At 49.8% G+C, this 22,350-nt stretch overlaps 2 protein-coding genes across 2 annotated transcripts in view; both read right to left on the minus strand.

The window, feature by feature from the left end:
* ECH1 (enoyl-CoA hydratase 1) overlaps positions 1-1,074 on the minus strand; it is a 22,648-nt gene extending 21,574 nt beyond the window's left edge. Inside the window, exons 1-3 of the mRNA XM_007955541.1 lie at positions 1,020-1,074; positions 374-581; positions 140-228 (exon numbers count right to left, since the gene is read on the minus strand). Coding sequence (XP_007953732.1) covers positions 140-228; positions 374-581; positions 1,020-1,074 — 352 coding nt within the window. The remainder of the gene's footprint in view (positions 1-139; positions 229-373; positions 582-1,019) is intronic.
* Positions 1,075-4,653: 3,579 nt separating this feature from the next.
* HNRNPL (heterogeneous nuclear ribonucleoprotein L) lies at positions 4,654-16,244 on the minus strand. The gene is made up of 13 exons (XM_007955521.1): positions 15,981-16,244; positions 13,888-14,006; positions 13,088-13,325; positions 12,903-12,988; positions 12,066-12,162; positions 11,907-11,979; positions 8,567-8,638; positions 8,175-8,455; positions 6,725-6,846; positions 6,210-6,411; positions 5,467-5,524; positions 5,264-5,359; positions 4,654-4,712 (listed from the first exon to the last, which is right to left on the minus strand). The coding sequence occupies exons 1-13, from the start codon at positions 16,242-16,244 to the stop codon at positions 4,654-4,656; spliced, it is 1,767 nt and encodes a 588-aa protein (XP_007953712.1).
* Between the last annotated feature and the right edge of the window lie 6,106 nt (positions 16,245-22,350).

Consider the following 22,350-nt stretch of genomic DNA (forward strand, 5'->3'; position numbering starts at 1 on the left):
GTATGAAAAGTGAATTTACTCTGTAAATCTTCACCCAAATCAAAATAAAATTAAAAAAAAAAAAAAGTAGCATTGCTCTATTTCCACGAGCAGTAGAGAGTGGTGGGGTGGAAGTGAGGATGAAAAGTACACCTGGTACCTGAAGTGAACATTTTTCCTGCACCAGAGATCACCACGGCACGACAGTCGGCATCCTTCGCTATCTTATGGAAGCACTCCACCATCTCACTGTGGAGGAGCAAAGAGAAAGGGCTGTGTCTGGGGTAGGAATCTTTTACCCCCATGTCCATCTACCCCCTGCACTCCACCCTCACCCAATCCCTCAGCCTTCTCCTCCTCCTGCAGGCAGGCTTCCAGGATATGCAGGTCAGACCTCCAGAAGGCCTTGTTCATGGCATTCCTCTTCTCAGGCCTGTTTAGCTGCACATGCAGAATGTTCCCTGGGACAGATGTCACCCGAAGAGACTCATAACTGTGGCCTGGGGCTTCAATGGCAGATGCCTTGGAGGCCTTATCTTGTGCAGAGGAGCCCATGAGGCGAAGGCTAAATCTGAGACCTGTCTGGGAGGGCTCTGCAAGTTCTGGAGAGAGAAAAGAAGAGTCTTGGGTGACTCCAGAACGGTGGACAAAGACCCTCCAATCACTCCAGACTGGGAGACACAGACTCTTCAGTGACCCAGACTGGAGACAAAGCACCTTTAAGAGCAGAAGGTACACTCCTCAGTGACTCCAGATTGGGGAACACAGCCCCTCAGAGGTCTCCTTTAGAAGGACGGTTTCAAGATTAGGGGTGCCTCATCAGTGGCCTCATTTTGAAAACGACCTCAGACCCTTTATCGTGAGACTGACTCCAGATTAGGAACACTGAGCCATCAGCGACCCCAGAATGGAACAGAATTGAGGTGTCTTTCAGATCTCTGACCTCTGAGTCCGTGACCCCAGACAGACACTTTCTGACATATGACCCCATGACAACACGGCATCCATGCCTAGCCCTCAGAAATCAAGAGGTAACTCACGCTGAATCAGCCGACCCCGGAATCTGCGAAATGCCGCCGTCGCCAACGCCGCCATTACGACTAGGTCACTACCTAAGTCACCGGAATACCCTAAGGGGGCGGACACGAAAGGTCGCCATATTGAGTGAGGGCAGAGAAGCCACAGACTATCCAACGAACATGCCCTCTTCCTGCCATCTCTACTAAGGGCAACCTGAAGTCGTGTTCTTAATTCTGAAGCTGGTGGGGGGCTTTGGAAAGTTGCTGTTATAGAGAGGCGTATGTGTGCACCCTTTGGCCTGGTAAATTCTAAAGAATCTTAGGAATGTACCCTTAAATTCCACTTCTAGGAACCAAGCCTAAGAAAATAATTCACACTCTTGTTGGATAAAGTTTCTGTATGCAGCTGGAATGTCTAAGGAGGGCATTAACCCCAGTGCTTTAAGTTTGTAATTATGTTGTATTCCGTGCTAAAAAAAAAAAAAAAAAATAGCACTCTGCACTTCGTGCTTACTCATGTAAAGGACTAAAAGTTCAGAGGGGCCAATGTTGAACACTGAGCTAAATGCATATACGAATCTGAATTTCCACACCGTGACATCATCTTACTTTCCACTGTACACAGAGGAGATGGCCTCAGAGGGGTAGTCACTAGTTCAAGGTCACTGGACTTCAGCGGGGATTTATGTGGCTCCAAAGTCCATGTGTTAAAAAGATAAGACCAAAAAAAAAAACCCACTGCTGAGCAACTGCTTAGCCAACTGTGACTGATAGCGACCCCACAGGACAGAGAATTTCTCCATAGGTTTCCAAGGCTGTAACTCTCAGTGCAAGCAGACTACCACATCTTTCTCCTAAGGAGTGGTTGGTGGGTTCCAACTGCCGACCCTGTTGGTTAGCAGTCGAGCACTTTAATCGCTGCATGACCAGAGCTCCTGAAAAGGTAAAGCCACCTTGGAAAATGCAGTGTATAGAAAGTACTGTAAAGCTGGTTAGGAATGAATGCTAAGAAAGATGTTCACCAATGCAGTAAACAGATCTGTCTCTGGGCAGATGGGACTAAAGGGAGTACAGCCATGCACTGAATGTCTGTTTGGGCAACGTCATACCACGTATGTATCCATGGTCCCATAAGTTATAATACAGAAAGAACAAAACAAACCCACTGCCATCAAGTCGATTCTGGCTCATAGTAACCCTATAGGACAAAGTAGAACTGCCCCATAGGGTTTCCAAAAGCTGCAGATCTTTACAGAAACAGACTGTCTCCCATGGAGTGGCTGGTGGGTTCACACTGCTGGCCTTTTGGTTAGCAGCCCAATGCTTTAACTCCCTAAGTTTATAATACCAAAAAAACACCACAACCCACTGCTATTGAGTGGATTCTGACTCATAGCGACCTCCACCGGGTTTCCAAGGCTGTAAATCTTTACAGAAGTAGATTGCCTCATTTTCCTCCTGTGGAGTAGCTGGTGGGTTTGAACTGCCAACCTTCTGGTTAGCAGCCAAATGCCTTATTGCACTGCACCACCAGAGCTCCTTGAATGTTACAATAAACCAAAACCAAACTCACTGCTATGGAGTCGTTTTCCTACTCATAGCCACCTCTCCTTGGGTTTCCAAGGCAGTATCGCTACAGAAGTAGATTGTTCAGTCTTCCTTCTCAGTAGTGGCTGGCAGGTTTGAGCTGACAGCCTTCTGATCAGCAGTCATATTCCTGAGGCACTATGCCACCTGAGCTCCAAGGTTATAATATTATGAGTTCAGAAATTCTGATCAGAGAACAGGATGTAGCAAATGCAACAACTTCCTGTACATGTTTATTTCACGTCTCTTTTGTACAAAATGATTAGGCTGTTAGGCCTATAGTGGTTCGGTACAAACATAACCTATAATACATCTTGACAGTCATGATAAATATCTATGTTACTGGGTTATTATGTGTACAATATTGTACTGTAGTGTCTATCTGGTAACTTCACCATGTAATAAATGCTGAAGAAGTGGCAGCCAATATCATGCACCACGTCTCTGGAGTATTGTATTGTTTAGAAAATATTATCATGAAGTGAATTGTCATCGTTGTTATATGCCATCAAGTCAGATCTGACTCACAGCGACCCCTCGAGTTTCTGAGGCACTATCACTACCGAAGTAGATTGCCCAACCTTCCTTCCGAGGAGTGACTGGTGGGTTTGAACCTCCAGCCTTCCAGTTAGCAGGCAAGTGCCTTAGGCACTGCACCACCAAAGCTCCTTGAAGTGAATTAATACTGATAGTCACCTAGGACTCTGGTAGCATAGTGCCTAAGGCACTTGACTTCTAACCAGTAGGCTGGCAGTTCAAACCTACCAGCCACTCCTAAGAGGAAGGTTGGGCAATTTACTATCTATAGTGATACCCAAGGAGGGGTCACCATCAGTCAGGCCTGACTCCACTCCACGGCACATAACAATAGTCACCTAATGGCTGAGTTTTCTAGAAAGCAAAACTAATGAAGTTTATAGAGGAAAAATTTCTCAAAGAAATGGCTCTTGCAGTTGCAGAGGCTGGCAAATCACAACCAAGTTTGTGGATCAATATCAAGCTGGAGGATTCTCCTGGCTCTTGCATGTAGCTGCAAGCCACTGGCTCAGGTCCCAGATCAAGTCTGAGATTTGCCAGAGCTTTTCCATATACATTAGAAGAAAGCCTCTACTCTCCAGCAGGAACCAAGGTACTCAAACCAGGATTCTTTCAGGATAGGTTTAGGCTGGGGCCTATATACCTCACTCTAAACTATCTTCACCGTTTATAATTCGGGACTAGCTATGCTCCCATTCTCTTTCAGCTGGCAATTCCATTTAAATATTTGCAGTACTATCTGTAGTAGCAAAAAATAATACTGTCTCAGGGACCAAGTTAAATAAATGACACACCTCTACAATGGATTGCTCTGCAGCAGAGGCAGCTCTGGGATATGATGAAGACTGAAGACTTTCAATTGCATCTCTCTGGAGTTTCATTTTCAAACCTTGTAGACGGGCATATTTCTTTACAGGATTAAGGCCCATGCCCTCTTTTTTGGGTCTTTCTCCAAATTATCAACTCTTTTCAAACAGCTCTCCAATTAGACCAAGTTTGCATGAAGATGGCCACTAGGCTTCCTGGATTTTCCTCAAAAGACTCCTCGGTGCTTAGCACCATTTCAGGTCTGCAGACCTGACCCACCTGCATTCCCCCCAGGGCCTGGGGCAGGCCCTGACCTACCTGCACCTCTTCAGAAGACTGAGTGGGAGGTAAAGAAACGGACACACCCTGGTAATCACCAGCAAGTGCTATTTTCCAAACAATTTTTATTGAAATGTGCCAAGAATACATGGGCAGCACAAACATATGAACGGGGGCAGGGGAAAAAAAAAAAATCACATGTACGATAATTTTTAAAAAGTGAAGGTTAATCTTGGGAGATATCAGTTCCCCTCCCCCACCCTCCAGATTTCCAGCATTTCCATTATGGTTAAGCTTCTACTAACCTAGCATTAAAAAAAGTAATACAAGAACTTTTGCCAAAAGAAAAAAAAAAAAAAGAAAAGAAAAAAGAAAAGAACCAAAAACAAAACAGCATAAAGGAAAAACGTTTTCCTGCTCAGATGAGACTCTTCCCGGCACCTAATTAGGAGGCATGCTGAGCAGTGGAGAAACACAGCTTCAGGGTGTAAGGGTAGGGCCCATCTGCAAAGGAGGGGAGAGAAGACTGGTTAACTGGGCCCTCAATCTGGCAGCTTCCCCAACCTGGTTCCCATTTTGGACACATCCCCCAGTTTCTGAAATCCAAGTGCAGTGGTTTAATGGGCTATAGCCTGATGTGAGACTTAGAAACAAGCCAAATACAAAGCATTTCTTCTTTTTTCCTTCATCCCTGTGGAGAATCCCAGGGCTTTTCAGCTGGCCCGAGACAACAGGCCTAATGGCAAATGTCACTCCTCTACCTTAATACTGCTTGAGGCAGCCTCTGACGTTGAAAGAATGCCAGCTCCCTGGAGGACAAGCCTGAGCAACTCCCAAGCTGGTAGAGTGAGTAGCAGCAAACAGCCGGCTGGGCCTCCCATGGGGACCATCCTGCTACTCTCCTGGTGACCAGTTCCCACCTGCCTGCCTGTGTCAGGGACTTGAAGGAAATCTCTAGGGTCCTGTCTCAATTGCAGGAAGGGCCTGCCCTAGCCTGAAGCCAGCCAACCATCAGGCCACCAGGGAGCTGACTGCAGGACACACAGGTTACTCACTGGGGTTTTTCATCTGGTAATGGTTCAGGAAGCCCAGCGTCTCCAGGGCATCACTCTTCGATTCCCACTCCAGCAGCCCAGAGGAGCTGCGTTCACCTGGTTAGAAAGCAAGAGGAGCTGGAGGTTTCAGGCTGGCTGACAGGAAGCACAGAGGTACCACCTACAGAGCAGGCGTGTGGGTAGGAAGGGGGCAGTTCACTCACTTTTGCCTGAGAATACTTTCACAGAGGAGGGCCGCTTCACACCCAGCTCATCGCAGATCTGTGCGAGGACAAAGACTAGGCTCAGAAACAAGCAGTGCCACATTAGAGCAGGCCACCAGTTGTACCCCATGTGGCTGACTGAGAGAGCTCGAGTTTTTCTGAAGAACGGGTTTCTAACTTTTACACACAAAGAAAGGTTTACAAACGCCTCTCAATGTTTCCATGGACTACACCTCCCATCTCCAGCAGCTGTTTGAGTAAATTAGCACTAAGTCAATGTTTACTGTGCTGAAACAGCAGACTTTCAGGCCACAGCAACGTGCAAAGTCCAATTCTGCCAGTCAGACTTGCTCCCTGCCACCCCCAGTTGCCCTACTTGCCTGACTGCACCTTTCGATGTTATCTAGGCACCCTGGGGGCCCTGACAACATGGGTGTTTTGATATTGGAATCCGACCACTGAAGTCTGTGAGGAATCTTTCCCAGCAGGTGAGCTTGACAAACAAGCAAATAAGCATGACCAGCTCAGCTCTATGGCTGGCAGAAACCTAGCCTCACACTTGCCTTATCCAGACTGTAAGTAGGGTCCTGGTCTGTTCTGGTCCATGACCCCAGCACTCAACCCAGAGCCCAGCAAAAAAGATCAAAACAGGTATTTGTTGAAAGACTCAAAACAAAGGAATGACCCCTTCAGATGGCTGTGGGGAGGAGGGCCCAATGCCTGAGAACCTCCATGGCACCCACCTCAAAGAAGTTCTCCTCGGTCACCTCCAGGGGGGCATTAAAGAAATGCAGCACATTACTGGGGTGCTGGATGCGGTTCTTCGCTGCCTGCTCCGGGGTGGAGAATCGATTGTTCCTTGAGCCGTTGAAGTCTTTATAACTGCAGGACCCGTCTTCTAGCCCGTATGACTGACCGGGCATGATGGCTGGTTGCTTGGAGACACTGTCGGGACAAAAGGGGAGCCCTCTGTCAGATCCAGAAGTTGTATCCGAAATCGTCCACTGTGACTTTATAGAGGGGTGCCTAGCCCTGTGCCTGTCTGATAAAAGCTGGAGTGCCTCAGGAGACCATTCATTGTTCTGTACCTGAGGCAAGGCCAACCTACTTTTCCCCACCACTTCAAAGAACACCTGAGCACACACCACACACCTACTTTCGCCTGAATAAATGCCTCTGAGCGGCCCCACCACTACCTTTCCCTCCTCTCTTCGGCCCCTCTCCACCCTCCCCAGCCTAGAGAGGCCAGGGCACCTACCAGACATTCAGCTTCTGCCCAAACATGAAGTTATTGTTCAGGTGGGTGATGGCGCGGTCCACAGCATAGCCGTCAGCCATTTCTACCATGGCGGCCCCAGGCTTGCTTTTCATGAATTTCACCTTGGGGAGAGGAGGCAGCAGCCAGAGTTAGCACCCAATGCAGTTTCCAGGGGCCCTTTTCCCACCTTTCCAAGTTAGAAGCAACTAGTTTCTAGTTCCTGCTGTGGACCGAGGCTTGTTTCCCTGCCTGTGAAATACAACTCAGGAGAGCAGAGGAGCTCACCAGCCCCAAGGTGGGCAGGAGAGGCCAGGCAAGCCCGGGACCCTTTAAAAGGCCAGGTAAGCCATCTAATAAGGCACAACAGCAAGCAGGGTCCACAGCCAGAAAACAGCAATTCCCACTAGTACTGTCTGTTATACACACATACTTCTCTGAGCCTGGGTCACAACATGGCGTACTTCTATGAGCGATACTATATATCAACATTGAAACACAGAGCAGTAGTGGCTCTGAAGCCCAGCCATCTAGTTCTGAGTCCTGCTTCCACATAAAGTTTATTTAAACCTGAGTTGTTTAATCCATGTGCCAATTCCTTACCCATCTTATTAAGAGTTATTATAAAAATTAAACAAGTTACTACATGTTACTACTTTCCCAGTGCCTGGTGTATAGGTAAAGAAACTGAAACGTGTGAGCCACCAAGCCAACACAGGCCGCAAATGCAAAGGTTACAGGGCCCAGGTAGGTTTGATATAATCAGAAACCACCTGGTCTCAGGGGGGCAGCCGCCAGTCAGTCCCCACTGTTACAGAGGCAAAGTAGTGTGGCCAGATCACCTCAAGTTTTCAGAAAATCCTTTCATAACTTTGAACTGGTAATTCTGTACACAATTTATCAGCTTTCTAAGGACATAATGTAAGTACACCTACTCTTATTGACACGATTAATTTCCAAAGACCAGGTCGTTGCGTGAAAATAGAAAATAACTACATCATTATCTAACTGCCAAATTACATAAGCTTGGCAGACCATAGAGCCACAACCCAGGCTGAACCATCACACCCAGCTTCACTTGTCTTACACCATGGCTTCTGGGAAACTGCCCAATGTGCATCACTAACGTGCCAGACAATTTTACTACTGTAGATGTGAAATGCTGGATGAGGAAGAAAACCAGTTAAGTAAATGAATGTACTTTTTTTTTTTTTTAAATGTTAGAAATTAAAAAGTACCCACCCACATACAGTGAAGACCAAATAAAACCTGTCTGTAGCTGGTGGCCTGAGTTAACTGAGTGACCCACTTTGGATCTTGCCTGATCCCAGCCAGCTCCCCACCGGCTCTCCTGCTTCGCTTACTGGCAAGCAATTAGGCTCAGGCCTCTTCTGTAGGTTACAACAGGCCTGCCAGGTCTACAATGAGGGAGGTGGACCAAGCAGAAGCTCACCTTCTCCACATTGCCATACAAGCAGAAGACATTGAAGACGCGATCACAGTTCATCTTAGATTGATCCAAGCCATAGACCATGAGCACAGGGCTGTCGGCGTGGGGGCCATATTCGGGTGGTGGGGGAGGGGGTGGGGGGTGCCCATACTGGGGGCCATAGCGGCTGGGGCCCCGGCGGTGACCCCCCACTGGTGGGCCCATCCGTCTCCCTTCGTAGTGAGGTGGGGGGGGCCCGTAGCCCTCATCATGATAATGGCTGTGGTACCCACCGTGGGGCCCTCCTGGGGGGTGGGAAGGAAAGAGAGGGAGGACGGGTGAGAATTTGCGCGGCGGACGGCGGGCAGGGGCACATGAGCCACGGGAGTCCACGGAGGGGAACCCCCTGCCCTCACCATATTCTGCGGGGTGATCTCCCAGTAGTGGGGGCTGTCTCTGGCGTTTGTTAGGGTTACTGCCAGGGTCACCTGTGAACAGAGAAAACAGTTAGACCAACTCAAAAATCAGAGTGTCTTTCCCTCCTAACTAGAGAGGCTAGTCTCCAATTCCTGAGCTTTCATGAGCCTCGCTGCAGGCCCTCCCTCCGCAGTGGCTGCTGGGCCCCCCCTTTCCTACAGTCTGACCCAGGAATGGACATGAAGCCCAAGCCTCCAGGCAGAAGACCACTCTCTCACCCTTGCCCGTACCCAAGGGACTGTGTTTCCTTTTTCTGTGAAGAACGAAACTAAGTTCTGGGCTCTCTCACCTGTCCTGGCCCTGGCGGGAAGCCTAGCTCTCAGGCCCTCTGGGGAAGTGGCAGCTGCGAAAGAAGTCTGATATGTGACGGGGGCCAAGAGCAGCCTTCTAAACTAACTCCCAATGAAGGGAGTCATTAACAGCAGGAAAGTAACCCAGGAAAGGCACAAAGATCAAACTTGGCCCCCAAACCCCCCAAGATTCCAGCTCTAGGCCACACTCACTAGGCCCCATCTGTCTCAATTCTAGTCCCCACCTGCCTTCCCACCCAGACCCATCCAACCCAAGAACAGGGACCACAACAGCTGACAAGCAGGGAAACATCAAGAAATCAGTTAAAATAAGCAACTGTATACAAGGCATCAACATTCTCAGACCCAGACAATGGCGCAGATCCACCTCCTGACCCCAGCTGCAGTTCATAAATCATTACTGTTTACTGAGCGCTTGAGTGGCAAGCACTGTTGTAAGCGCTTTACAGACATCACAGCTTGTTGAATTCCTCACAACAACCCTATGAGGTAGGTTCTATTTTAGCCCCATTTTACAAATAAGGACACTGAACAGTTGGTGGCTGAGCCAGATTTGAACCCACATCTGGCTGACTCCAAAGCCAGAGTTTTTGAGACCACTGCCTTTTCCTGCCACCCAGCCAGGGTTGTTTCAACAACCAATCATTACAAAGATGAAAAGGGCTACTTACAGCAGAAGTACAGAGTACAATGTCCATTTGTCACAAAAAACAAATCTGTATTTTCTCTTACCATTGGACGCTTCAACAGTGAGTTAGCACAGTTCTGAAAGATGGCGTCCCATCAAACATACACTGCGACCCTGCATCACATGGTTTTACAGTCATAAATACAAGTTACGGTACACATCCGTCACAATTTTTTTTTTTTTAAAGAATTGTCTTAAAAGTCAATGCTTTGATTAAATCAAAATTGGCTCACAGATGTTGTGTCCTCAGAAGATACCAGAAAGTGGAAATAAAGGTGTATGAAGTGGGTAGTGTCCCTCCGTGTTGTCAGCTCCTCACATTTATGTGCTCAGTGCGGTGGTGCGGTGCTTCTGGCTGTGTAGCGCTCCATGTGCGTGTCTCCTGGTTATGGAGTGTGCCAGTGGCCCCACTATGCCCGCGCTTTTGGCCTTGGGAGCACGCCCGGTTACCCACCAACAGGTAACTGTGTGCCCCTGAGCTGTTTGGCTGTCTGGTTTTAGGTCTGTTTTGGTTTTTTGATTTTTTTTTTTTTTTTTTTTGCTGTTCTGGTTTTTTTTTTTAAAGTTTCTGATCTCCAGTTGGTGCAGATTATGTTGGCAGCTGGTGACTGCAGGAAAAATAAAAGCATCAAAACAGAAAAGAAAAAAAGGCCCTCCCCAAACCAAAGGACTTAAAACCAAAAACACCCATATGGCGAGGAATGGAGAGAGGATCCTATTGTCTTGGAGGCCCATGGACTCTACTTCAGTCTATGAAACGTTCTCCGAAAAGAGCACCGCTGGCTGGCTGGGAGAGCTCTGTTCTCTGTGTTTCCTACTTCTGTGTACATTCTCGGGTTCGAGTTTGCTTGGATTTTGACTTTAAAATGTTTAATAAAAAAGCAGTGTCTGCTGCCATGTTGCGTCTCTTTCTCTCTTTGTCTCTGTCTGCCTCTGTCTCTGTGCTTGTAGCTGTTCCTTGGAGCGCGGTGTGGTGTTCTTGATGTAGTGAGCTCAAGTCTGCAGCTGTTTCTGGGAACGTGGTGGAGGCTGCATGTCCTGTTCTCTCCATGAAGAGCTAGTGGTTTTCTACCCTGTGTGTTGGTGAGCAATGTGCAGAGGCAGAGCCGCGGAAGTACAGATCCTGAGGGGGAAGCATCGCCCTCACTCCAGGTCACCTCATCGGCCCATTTTTTTTAGCCCCCGGCCTTGGAGCAGCCAAAGCTGAGAGGTATCAAAACCAATGCACAGCCAACCCAACCACTAGCCCCTGCCGGTCTGCACATCTTCTACTAATGTTCCTTGGAGAAGAAATGGTTGGTTGCCATGTTTCTGTTAGCAGTCATGTAATGCCATTGCCCGCTCTGGTACATTCTTTCGATCACCCATTTGCCTCTGACCTCTGGAAGGGGCAGCAGAGCCTGCAGGGCCCACTGTACAAGCTGGGTCCTGGAGAGTCTAGCCCACCCTGCCCACTGCTTCCCAGCTGCAAGGGTGAGCAAGACAGGCCTGCCTAGAAACCAGGGCCTCTGGCCTCCCAGAGTCTGTGAGGTGTCAGCAACCAGCCTCCTCCCTCACCCATTGCCTACTCAGATGTGTCAGACCAAGTCAGACAGAGATGGATGGTCTTGCTGAGGGGGTGCCGCTGTTTTTCACATCCTCCACCTCTCCCTCCTACCAAAGGCAAGTCATGCTTGAAAGACCCTAGGAAGGGGGTTGTCCATTAGGGCCCTCTGCAGAGCTGTTGAGTTCCCTCTGCAAGGGAGGTGAAGCGTGTCCGCCCTGCTCCAATCCAGTGTCTCACCTTCACAAGGTCAACTTGCTCAAAGATTTTGCTGCAAGAGCCCGGGAGTCCTCAGCATCTCCCCAGTCTGTTAGCCCCACAACCAGACCCTCAACAGTGAACAGCAAGGGTACCATTCCCAGGTAAGCAAGAATCAGAGTCAGTAACCCTAGCCAGGCTCCTACAAAGGAAGCAGCACAATCCATCTGGAGCTGCTACTCCCATCATCCTGCCCTGTCCTCAGGGAGGCCCCGTTCCCTACCTCATCCAAGCCTCTGCCTTGCCTTTACACCCTCAGCTGTATCAAAGGGCCTCAAGAAGCAACTAAGACCTACAAAGGCCCTTCGATCACTCTCACTCCCGCTGAGGTATGCATTTCCAAGGTCTGTCTCCAAGGCCTTCCCATGTCCATCGGGAGCTCAATGGCATTACATAACCCTGAGCCCAGGTTTATGAAGTGCACTAGTTGAGTGAAGACAAGGCGGGTGTGTTTAGAACAAAGTGGCCACCAGGATTACCTTGTCCACTGAGGTTGGGGTTTGTGTAATCCCAAGTATCCTGATCGTTCTTGAACACATTCAAGCGTGTAGGCTGCAGGGACAAGATAACAACACTTGAGATCAGCCTGCCCCTGCTCACTTGGAAGTGGACAAGCAGCAGTCCCTGCCCACACCTACCTTTGCATACTCAATCTTCAGAGTGCAACAGCCAGAGTAAATGTCGGCCCCATTAAGTGAGGCCTTGGCCCGCTGGGCACTCTGTACAGAGTCAAATGTGACTCAGGTTAAAGAAAAGTCTTCTCATGGGATCTCTTTCACAAGGAATTCAAGAAGCGGTCCCAGAAAGGGACAAGGACAAGACAGCATCCGAAGACTGGGATGCACGTGGGATTTAGGGTCATGTTACTCTCCACAGCCACTAGATTCTGCCCCATGTCTTCATGATCTGCACTTTCACTCCACTCCAGCTGATCTACTTCACTCGATCTGCCCTGCACCCTCACTGCCGGCATCTGACTACGCATAGCAACGAGATTACCTCCCTCTCATCACTGGCTTCCCAGTGCACCCTGGGTCTAACGTCGCCCAGAGGTTATAGAACTGTCCAGAACTTCCTCCAATGCTCAGATCCCTTTCCCTCGTCAGCTACTCTTCAGCCATTGGATCCTATTTCTCCAACACTCAGCCCCTTCAACTTACGGCTTTTGCAGAGGCTATTTCCTCTAACTGGAACACCAGCTTCTACCCTTCTTAGAGACATCCCAAGATCCCCTTTTAGGTTTCTTTCCTCTTGTATTTCCTTGAAGCGCCCCAGGCTTCCCCGTCATAGTACTTTAAGGTTTGTAATTCCCACCCTACATCTGCTCACCTGTGATAAGCTGTCTCTCCATCAGCCCATAGGCTCTGTGATGGCATCTAGCAAGCAGGAGGCATTCAGTACATACATGCTGACTGAAGAATGGACCCCTGCTAATTCCCAAGAAAGCCCCTAACTCAATTTTCAGCAAAGGATATTCCACCATGGCCTGGACGCCATTCTTCCGGAAAATGACAATTCTCTGGACAGGACCACAAGGGTTACAGATAGTGTAAAGAACATCCTGTAAAAGCCAAAAGAAGCAACATGAGGGGGCACTGGCTGGTCAGCCTGGCACACGGGAGATGGAGAAGAGGAGCGAGGGCCTCACAGATGCACGCACCGTGGTAATGGAATAGATGGGATTGAGGATGGTAAAGAGGAGCACACTGTTGACACTCCGGGAGTCATCTGAGTCGCCAGGGCGGGAGATCTTCTGGCTGGTAGAGTAATTGACAAAAGCTGGGTGCCCAGCAATGTAGATTTGGTTGTCGGCTGCGTAGTTCACTGCATTGCAAGCCCCCAACACATCTTCGAACTCCACCAGCGCCTGTCTCTTTTTAGGCATTACCACTACATAGCTGCCAGAGAGAACATAGGTAACACCACTGTCAGGGGAATGAGTACAAAAGCAGGACAATGTCCTCCAATTTCCTGTGAAATGACTCCTCCACAGCTTCTGAACACCTCTGCACCCAGTTTCCTGACCTGAACACCCCATGCCACAAATAGCACAACAGTCAAAACAGGTGTAGCCTAGTAATCACCCCCACTGGGAAACTTTCCTAAGCTCTTCTCACCTGTCTGATGCCTCCCATAGAGGCCTGAGCTCACCCTACCACAGGGCTAATCACCCTAGATAGGCAACTGTCTGGGAAGGGTCCAGGTCAGTTTCATTTGCCATTATCAGTAAACATATCCTAAATAAAGAATCGTGACTAGAAACTACAAGGCAGAGAATAAAACGAATGAGCTTGTGTTATAACTGAATCAATGACCAATCCCGAGTACCCCCAGGATCTATCCAAGGGAACCCAGATTAGAACAGCAAAGTCATTCCTTTCAACCAGAAACCAGTGACGCTTAAGATACCAAGGATCTAACTTCTCTGGAGAACCAACCCTCGGCTTCTGAGCTCAGTACCTGATGGGTCCAAACTCCTGTAAGGCCTCCACTAAGTCTGCTTCCACCACGCCATCAATCAGGCCCCTGATGTGGACAACTGGGGAGGCAGGAGTTTTGTGCGGATCATCGTAATTCTCCTAAGAAAAGGAAGCAGAAACAAAGACTTCATTTTCTGATCTCTGTGCTGTTGGAGACCTGGTCAGATGAGATAGTTATCACCAAGGAAGGACTCATCAGGCAGACAAGGGACGGTATTTTAAGCCAATCACCACAAAAGGGTTCTGGGCCAGCGGACCTCAAGCCCTCAGAAGGTGGTCACTTGCCCACTGGCTCTTGCTGTAGCTTCCGAGGAGGCAGAATGGAGGACTAGGTAAGCCCCAGACCTTCTAGCGCTCCAGAGACCTGCCTCTCTTCTCACTAGTTCCCTCAATCAACAAAACTTGTGATAGAGTGGCTTAGAAAGGGGCCACCACTGGCAGGAAGGACTCGGCAAAGTTGTCTACTGCAGTATGAATCAGGGCTTCCCCTTGGCAGCTGCCCCAACTTTTCCGGGCTTTCTCTGATTAAGAAAGCTACTACCACTGCCACCTGGCCAAGCATCACTGTCCCCCACGACCAAATCCCAGGCCCAATAAACCAGCATGTGTCCCAGAAGCTGTGGCAGCCAGGCCAGCTTTGGCCCTCTGCAGTTTTGACTACACCAAAACTAAGGAAAAATAGGGGCAAGAACAGTTTTTCATAAACAAAACTCTGATACAGCACTCATAGTGCTAAAAACCATGACAGCTTCTTTCCCTGGGGAAGTATCTTTCCACCCATGCAGAAGCCCCTGGGAATCAGGAGTAAGTAACTTTCTCCGCCACCTCTCTTGGGGTGCAGGCCCAGTCTCCTGCCAGAACCACCAGGCAGAAGGCCATGGAACAGAAGCCGAAGCGGATTTCATTTCAGGAACAAGCCACACAAACTACAGGAGGCACATCCACCTGGCTCAGGGGCTTGGTGTTCCACAGCCTCGAGTTCTAATCCTAGCCCTGTGCCTCACTAGCAATGACCTAACTCAGGTCTTTTCACTGTTTTATGAAACTGGGAATCTTAATCCCTACTTTAAAAGGAAAAAAAAAAAAAAAAACTCTTAAGATTTCAATTAAGGTATCTTTAAAATGTGTGTGACAAAGCGTAGAATACATAAAAACGCTATTGAACTACATGTTATGGATCACCGGGAAACCATGGAAAAGCCCGGAAGTGGCTGAATAGGGGAAAATTTTTTTAAAAAAACCTTGGAAGGAGGAGAAACTGGAGAAAAACCTGCAACCTAAAAGTTAACAAATTGTTGATTTCTAAAGAGAACTAAAAAGGCTGACCAGATCCCCTTCCCAATGCCTAACCCAAGAAAACATCTATGTTTTATCAAATCTACTACCTCTACTTACTTAACTAAGTATGTGAGGGGAAGCCTGGTTTAGGGAGAGTTCCTGAACCCCCTAAATTGTAACCAAACTTGTGATGGTTCCCAAAGTTTAACTCAATTTTCCATGTCTACGACGGACGACCTTTCACAAGCCCTTCCCGTTTCTGATAGTACAAAAGTATGTAATATTGTCTGTCCTAAGAACACCTTCAAATAAATTAGTTTTCTATTGAGAGTTTCAGAATAAAGACGTTAAATAGGGAACATAAAACATGTCCACCGATTCCCGCTCACGAGGCGTCCCCCCCACCCGCCCACGAGGCTTGGCGGGATAAACGCGCCTGCGCAGGAGGGCCAGCGAAAATAATGGTAAAGGGAAAAAAAAAAAAAGGTCCGAGCGTGTGCCCGGCCCCCCACAAACCAGCCCGCTGCGCCTGCGCAGTGCACCACCCGCAGCGCTCGCTGCCTCTTCCGGCCGCCCCCCTTTCGCTCAGGATTACGCGCACGCGCAAGCGCCTGTCCTCGCGCAAACCCCGCCGTTTGCCCAACGCCTGCCCCTCCCCCACCCAGTCAACGGCGCGAGGGACTGAGCGCGTGCGCAAACGACAACCCCCCCCCCTTCAAAAAAATAAATACGTCTAAAGTGGGAAAATTTCTCTCCCTTTCCGACTATTCCCGGCGCTTTTGGTCCTGGTCTCACCCCTCCGCCGCCGCCCGCCGCCCCGGCTCCTCCACCGCCGCCACCACCGCCTCCGTGCTGGTCGCCGGCGTTGTCAGTCTTGAGCCGCTTAGGCGCCCGGCCGCCCTCACTGCCGCCGCCGTAGTAGCGGCCACCGCCGCCTCCGCCGCCCGCCGCCGCCATCTTCACCATCGCTCCCGCCCGCCGCCGCTGCTCGTCCGGCTGCTGCCTCTGCTCCAGACGCCGCCGCCGCTTCTCCGCCCGGGGCAGCAGCCTCCGCGACATGGCGGCTCAGAACCCGCCTCCCCCCGCCTCCCATTGGGGGAGGGACACGCCCGTCACCCACCGCCCCCACCCGATAGGGGGAGCCACTGGTCCCGCCGCGGGGGGAGGGGAAGCTTCCTCACGCCTTGTATGCCTATTGGGTAATGCCCACGCCGTTCTGCGGAAGGACCCGCCCACATTTGCCTGGGACACTCCTTATAGGCGAATGCTTTCTGCCAGTCATTTCGCTGAACCCGCCGCTTTAAAATAAACTCGAATTTAATAGGTTGAATTTCTGGCACTAAAGCGCCTAAGCCTAGCCTCCCTAAGAACACCGGATGGGGGCCTATGTCCCCACCCCGTCTCTGAGAAACTCCGCCTCCTTCACACTCCCATTGGTTTACTGCATAATCCATCAAATCGAAAGCCCTTAGTCTCCAGACCGCCTTCTACTTTCCTGCGCCCATTCTGCAAGAACAGGAAACCCCTCCCTCTTGTCTGTCTCAAGTGGTTCAAGCGGGTGCTCATCTTCTGCATTTCTACTCGATTGGTCAATGGAGAGTGGATAGCCTCCCTGCTCAAACTGTAATGTTGGTTGCTGATTGGATGAAAAAGGGAACCACCACCTTTGGCGCAGTCTAGGAAAGAGTCGCGGGCAAGAACGCTTGCGCCAACGTGCTTTCCTTTGCCTCTAGTCAGAGCTACCCACTATGGTAGCGAAGGCCTGGCGTACCTGCAGTATTTAATGATTGTATGCTGTGTTTAACGCAAGAACCTAGACCAAGATAGAGGGGGAACTCTCAGGGCAGTTCTGTCCCCACCACCGTACCCTATTGCACTCCACTTCCAACCTTCACAGTGCCAGTTTCCTAACCCAAAGTGAAATCTTTCTCAGTTTAAAACCATTTGCTGCCCCTGACTGTTCGGAGCCCTTTCCAGTTCGCAGGCTTTATTTCACCACGCCACTTCTAAATTCAGCCCTAGTAACTCGTTTCCGTTTGCAGAAGAAAAGGACTTAAGCCCAACTTTCGGTCTTTCCGCAGCCTCTTCCTCCCAGGATACTTTACCCCTCCTGCCAGCGCTAAGGACTAATTCTTCCTGCCTCTGTGATGCGGACTCAGTCCATACGTCCCCTCCCTGAAAAGACTTCCTTGTCCTTACCAGCGAAGATTCTCAGACTTCCCCCATAACCTGACTTATGATCACCCTGACTTACGGTCCCACGGCACAGCACTAACAAGCAAGCAACTCGCCACTGGTGACGAGTGTTATTTCCCACAGTCTGGACGTCTTGCACAGGCAAAGGAGCGGTGGTTTCCGCCTTGCCCTGACAAGTATTGGGCACAGCGCCTGGAACAATGCCGCCGCTCTGCCAAGGGCAGTCATTGTTGAGGTCTAACCTTCTCGGGGGTGACAGGCCACCAGGACTAACCTGCACCCAATGCTCTTCCTAAGAGAATCACTAGGACCCAAAGAACAGTCAGAACCTGGATTCGGGCAGCTCATTTCCGCTGCAGAGGGTGGTGGGTGGCGGGAAGGCAGCTGACGCTGCACTTAGAAAGTCAGGCTAGAGTCCTGGAAAATGGGGGAAACAACTCCAAAGGTGCTCAGGAATCTTTCCACCCAGGTGAAAAGGGGATCCCTGAAATAGAGACCCTCGTGGAAACTAAACTGGAAATGGGGCCAACGGTGCTAAAAAGACGCAACACACGCGCTGAGTCTAACGGCTGAGGCGCAGACATGAAAGTTACGGAGGCTGATCAGATCTAAATCAACTCCTAGTCACACTTGGAGAACCCAACGAGGGTTAAGCACCAATGGAGGGCGGCGCGACGTCTTAAACACGTGATCCATGTGAAGGGAGTAAAGTGGCGCCGGTCCCTCTCAAGGGCGGGGTCGCGAGGGCCCTACGTCAGGGGAATGCGGTGGGGGGAGGGGAAGAGGGGCCCCGCCCCTGCGCCCGGCCCGGACGCCCCTCGCGGCGGCGCGCGCGGACGGAACTCGGCGGAACCGTCTGCGGCGCGCCACGTTCCAGGCCGTTCGCCCGCCCGCCCGCGCGTGCCCGCGGCGGGCGACCAGCCGGCAGCCCTCTCTGCACCCCCGCGCCCCGCCCCTCCTCCACCCTTATCACTCTGGCGGCAGCCGCGAGCCAGGGGTGGCACCTCCCCGAAAACCCCCCGCGCCCCTCCACGACCTCGCGCCCGTAGCCCCTACCAGCTCGGCGGCGAGCTTGGCCGGCCGTCCCGGATCGAAAAGGGAGCAGACACTGGGAAGTTTTGGGGGAGGGAGGGGCGGGCCTTAAAGGGACCACGACCTCTTTTCAGCCCGGGGGGGTGGGGGAAGTGTGTGTGGTTGAGGGGAGCGAGGGTGGGGTGGAGGAAGACAGATTAAACGGAGGAAACAATGCTAAAGGTTACAAGGCTTGCGCCCCTTTCCCCCAAAACCCTCTCCTCGCAACTGAAAAACCATGTCAGACAGAAAGTTAACTACTTGTTAGGAATCACGCGTGCATTCCTCTTGGTAGTCAAGTGTTCTGTGGGTTGGGGCAAATGTTGGTATGTACCTTGTACGCTTGCGGAAACGGGCTCAGGGGACGCAGGCAACTCATCTGAGTGACAGTAGGATTTGTCTGATGTCAAAGCGGACTCTATGCGAGCATCAGTATAGAGTGGCGATTAAGAGCATGAGGTGTGGGAACACTGCCTGGGTTCAAGTATGGAGCTTAGCTTTGTGGGCTTGGAAAAGTGATTTAGCCTTTCTGGACCCTTGTTCATCCAAAAGGGAGAGATGGTGATAGCATCAAAATGTCACGAGGAGTCCCCAGAACGTCGGGAAACAGAGGACCTCAAAGGCCTGCTCCCGTTTGACAGATGTAGGACGGAAGCCAGAGGAGAGACCAGCTTAAAGTCACCACAGCAGAGCAGCCTTTGAAAAACATGTTGCTCTCCTTAACATCCCAGAAGGCACACCCTACGGACCCTTCTAAAAACTCTTGCCTACCCTTTTCCACTTAACATGGCAGACACTAACTTTCCTTCTGTTCCTTAAATATGTGAAGCTCATTCCTGCTTTGGGCCTTTGCACACCTGTTCCCTCCTTCCCAGAAGGCTCTTTTCTCAGATCTTTTCTTCTCACCCAACAGGCTTTGATGCAAAGGGCACCTCATTATTGCAGCCAAGTTACCCCCCATCCACAGTTGGTTCCTTGTTTAGCTTCCTCTTTGCCCTTATTAAGGAGCTCTGGTAGCATAATGGGTAAGGCATTTGGCTGATAACTAGAAGGCTGGAAGTTCAAGCCCACCAGCTGCTCTTCGGGAGGAAGATGAGCCAATCTACTGCCATAAAGATTTACAGCCTTGGAACTCGAATGGGGGTCACCATGAGTCAGAATTCACTCCATGGCAGTGGGTTTGTTTGTTTATTGCCCTTATTAGGAGTTCTGGTGGTGCTGTGGTAAGTCATTCAGCTGCTAACCAAAAGGTTGGCAGTTCAAAACCACCAGCTGCTCCACAGAAGAAAGAAGAGGTACTCTGCTTCCATAAAGATTTACTGCCTTGGAAACCCTAGAGGGGTCACTATGAGTCAGCATGGACTGGAGGGCAGTGAATTTTTGGTTTTGCCCTTATTCCTACGTGAAAATAGTTTATTTGTTTAGTCTCCTGACTGAAATCTGGGCTCTTCAGGGATTGGAAGTGTGTAAATCTTAGCCCCTTTAATGGCCTGCCCCGTAGTCGTTCATTCATTCAATAGATATTTATTAAGCCAGTATTTTTTAGGGAAGCTGGGATAAAATGGTGAACAAGATGCTAAAAATCTCCACCCTTCTGGAGGTGACATTCTAGTGAAAGAGATGGACAATGTACAAGGTAAGGAAACATATGGAATCAGAAGGGATAACTGCTGTGAAGTCAAACAGACCAGTTTCCTGTGCTCCAAAGGGTGAGAGGAAGGCCTCACTGAGAAGTGGACATTTGAGCAAAGACCTGAAGGAAAGGTGCAAGGGAGCCACCTGGATACTGAAGGAAGAGCATTCCAAGCAGAGGAAACAGCCAGTGCAAAGGTCCTGAGGCTCAAATGTGCCCAGTGTGCTCCAGGAACAGCAGGGAGGCCTAGGTGGCTGGAGAAGAGTGAGCAAGGGGGTGGGTGGTGAGAGATGAGGTCAGGGAGGTGATGGGGGATGACTGTGTGGGGCTCCATGGGCCAAGGGCAGGACTTTGACTTCAATCTGAGATGAAGGCATGAAAGGATTTCTAGCAGAGGAAGGCCCTGGTGTGACTCAGGTGTTCACAGGGTCCCTTTGGTTGCTGTGGAGAACAGACCGAGAGATGGGGAGAAAGCAGGAAGGAGATGAGTGAGGAGTCTTCTGGAATGGCCTAACTGGGAGAAGAGGATGGATGGGGCTAGGGTGAGGACCTGGGAGGGCAGGTGCTGGAAGGTGTTTTTTTACTATTATTTTTATTGTGATTTGGGTGAAAGTTTACAGCACAAATTCATTTTCCATACATCAGTTCATACACATTTTGTTTCATGATATTGATTGCAATTCCCAACAGTGACAGCTCTCTTCCCACTTCCTACCTATAGTTACCTCTTCCCTGTCCTTCTTTCCTATGCATTCCTGCCCCCTGAGCTAGCTCCTTGTGCAAACATTGTCCTTCTGTTCTCCCAAAATTGATCGTTCTAAGGAGTATATATCTACCTGGTATAAATCTTCACCCTATATGCCTGTCTATTATTTGGCTGGAAGCCATGGGAGTGAGTTAAATTCCAGACCTGAAGGGTAACTAGGCTCCATAGTCTTAGGGGTCTCACCAGGCTCTATCAGACCAGTAAGGCTGGTCTTTCTTTCTTATGATGTTGATGTTCCACATTGTTCTCACACTCTATCCAGGATCTCCTGAACTGACCCCTTTCTGAGTGGTTGACTGTAGTACCTGGGCACCATCTAGTTCTTCTGGTCTCATGGTCATATAGGCTGGGGATTGCATGGTCTACTAGTCCCTTGGACTAATTGTTTCCATGCATCGTTGGTTTTCTTCATTCTTCTTTGCTCTAGAGAACCGTTGCTGCCTCTAGATGGCTGCTCTGCTTGCAAGCTTTTAAGACCTCAGTCGCTACTGCCCAAAGTAGGATGTAGAACAGTGTTTTTGTGTGCTGGAACTGTTTTAAAGGTAGAGCACACAGGATGGGCTGAAAGGTCAAGGATCCCCTGACTCAAAACCGCTCCCAGGGCTTTATCCACTATGTTGTTGTTAGGTGCTATCAAGTCAACTCACAGTGGCCCTGTGTACAACAGAACAAAACGCTGCCCTGGACTGCGCTACCCTCACGATCCTTGCTGTGCTTGAGCCCATCACTGCAGCCACTGTGTCAGTCCATCTCGTTGAGAGTCTTCCCTCTCTCACTGATCCCCTACTTGACTAAGCACGATATCCTTCTCCGGAAGATGGTCCCTTCTAACCACATGACCAACGAGCTCTGGTGGTGTAGTGCCTAAAGCATTTGCTAACCAGAAGGCTGGCGATTCAAACCCACCAGCCACTCCTCAGAAGGAAGGTTGGGTAATCTACTTCTGTAGTGATACTGCCTTGGAAACCCTAGGAGGGGTCACTATGAGTCGGGTCCAACTTGATGGCACATAACAATAACAACAACCACATGACCAAAGTAGGTGAGACGAAGTCTGGCCATTCTCGCTTCCAAGGAGCATTCCGGCTGTACTTCCTCCAGGACAGATCTGTTAGTTCTTTTAACAGTCCATGATACTTTCAGCATTCTTCACCAGCACCACAACTCAAAAGTATCAACTCTTCTTCGGTCTTCCTTATTCATTGTCCAGCTCTCACATGCATACGAAGTGGTTGGAAATATCATGGTTTGTGTTAGGGGCACCTTAGTCCTCAAGGAGACATCCTTGCTCCTCAGCACTTGGAAGAGTTCCTTCGCAGTTGACCTTCCCAGTGCTACACATTGTCTAATGTCCTCCTTGCTACTTCCATTGGCGTCAATTGTAGAACAAAGCAACGTGAATTCTTCGACAACCTCAATCTTCTCTCCATTTATTGTGATGCTGCTCATTGGTCCAGTTGTGAGGATTTTTGTTTTCTTTATATTGAGACATAATCCAT

The sequence above is a fragment of the Orycteropus afer genome, unplaced genomic scaffold, assembly GCF_000298275.1.
Source record: "Orycteropus afer afer isolate SDZICR_OR568_19922 unplaced genomic scaffold, OryAfe1.0 scaffold00507, whole genome shotgun sequence".
Lineage (NCBI taxonomy): Eukaryota > Metazoa > Chordata > Mammalia > Tubulidentata > Orycteropodidae > Orycteropus > Orycteropus afer.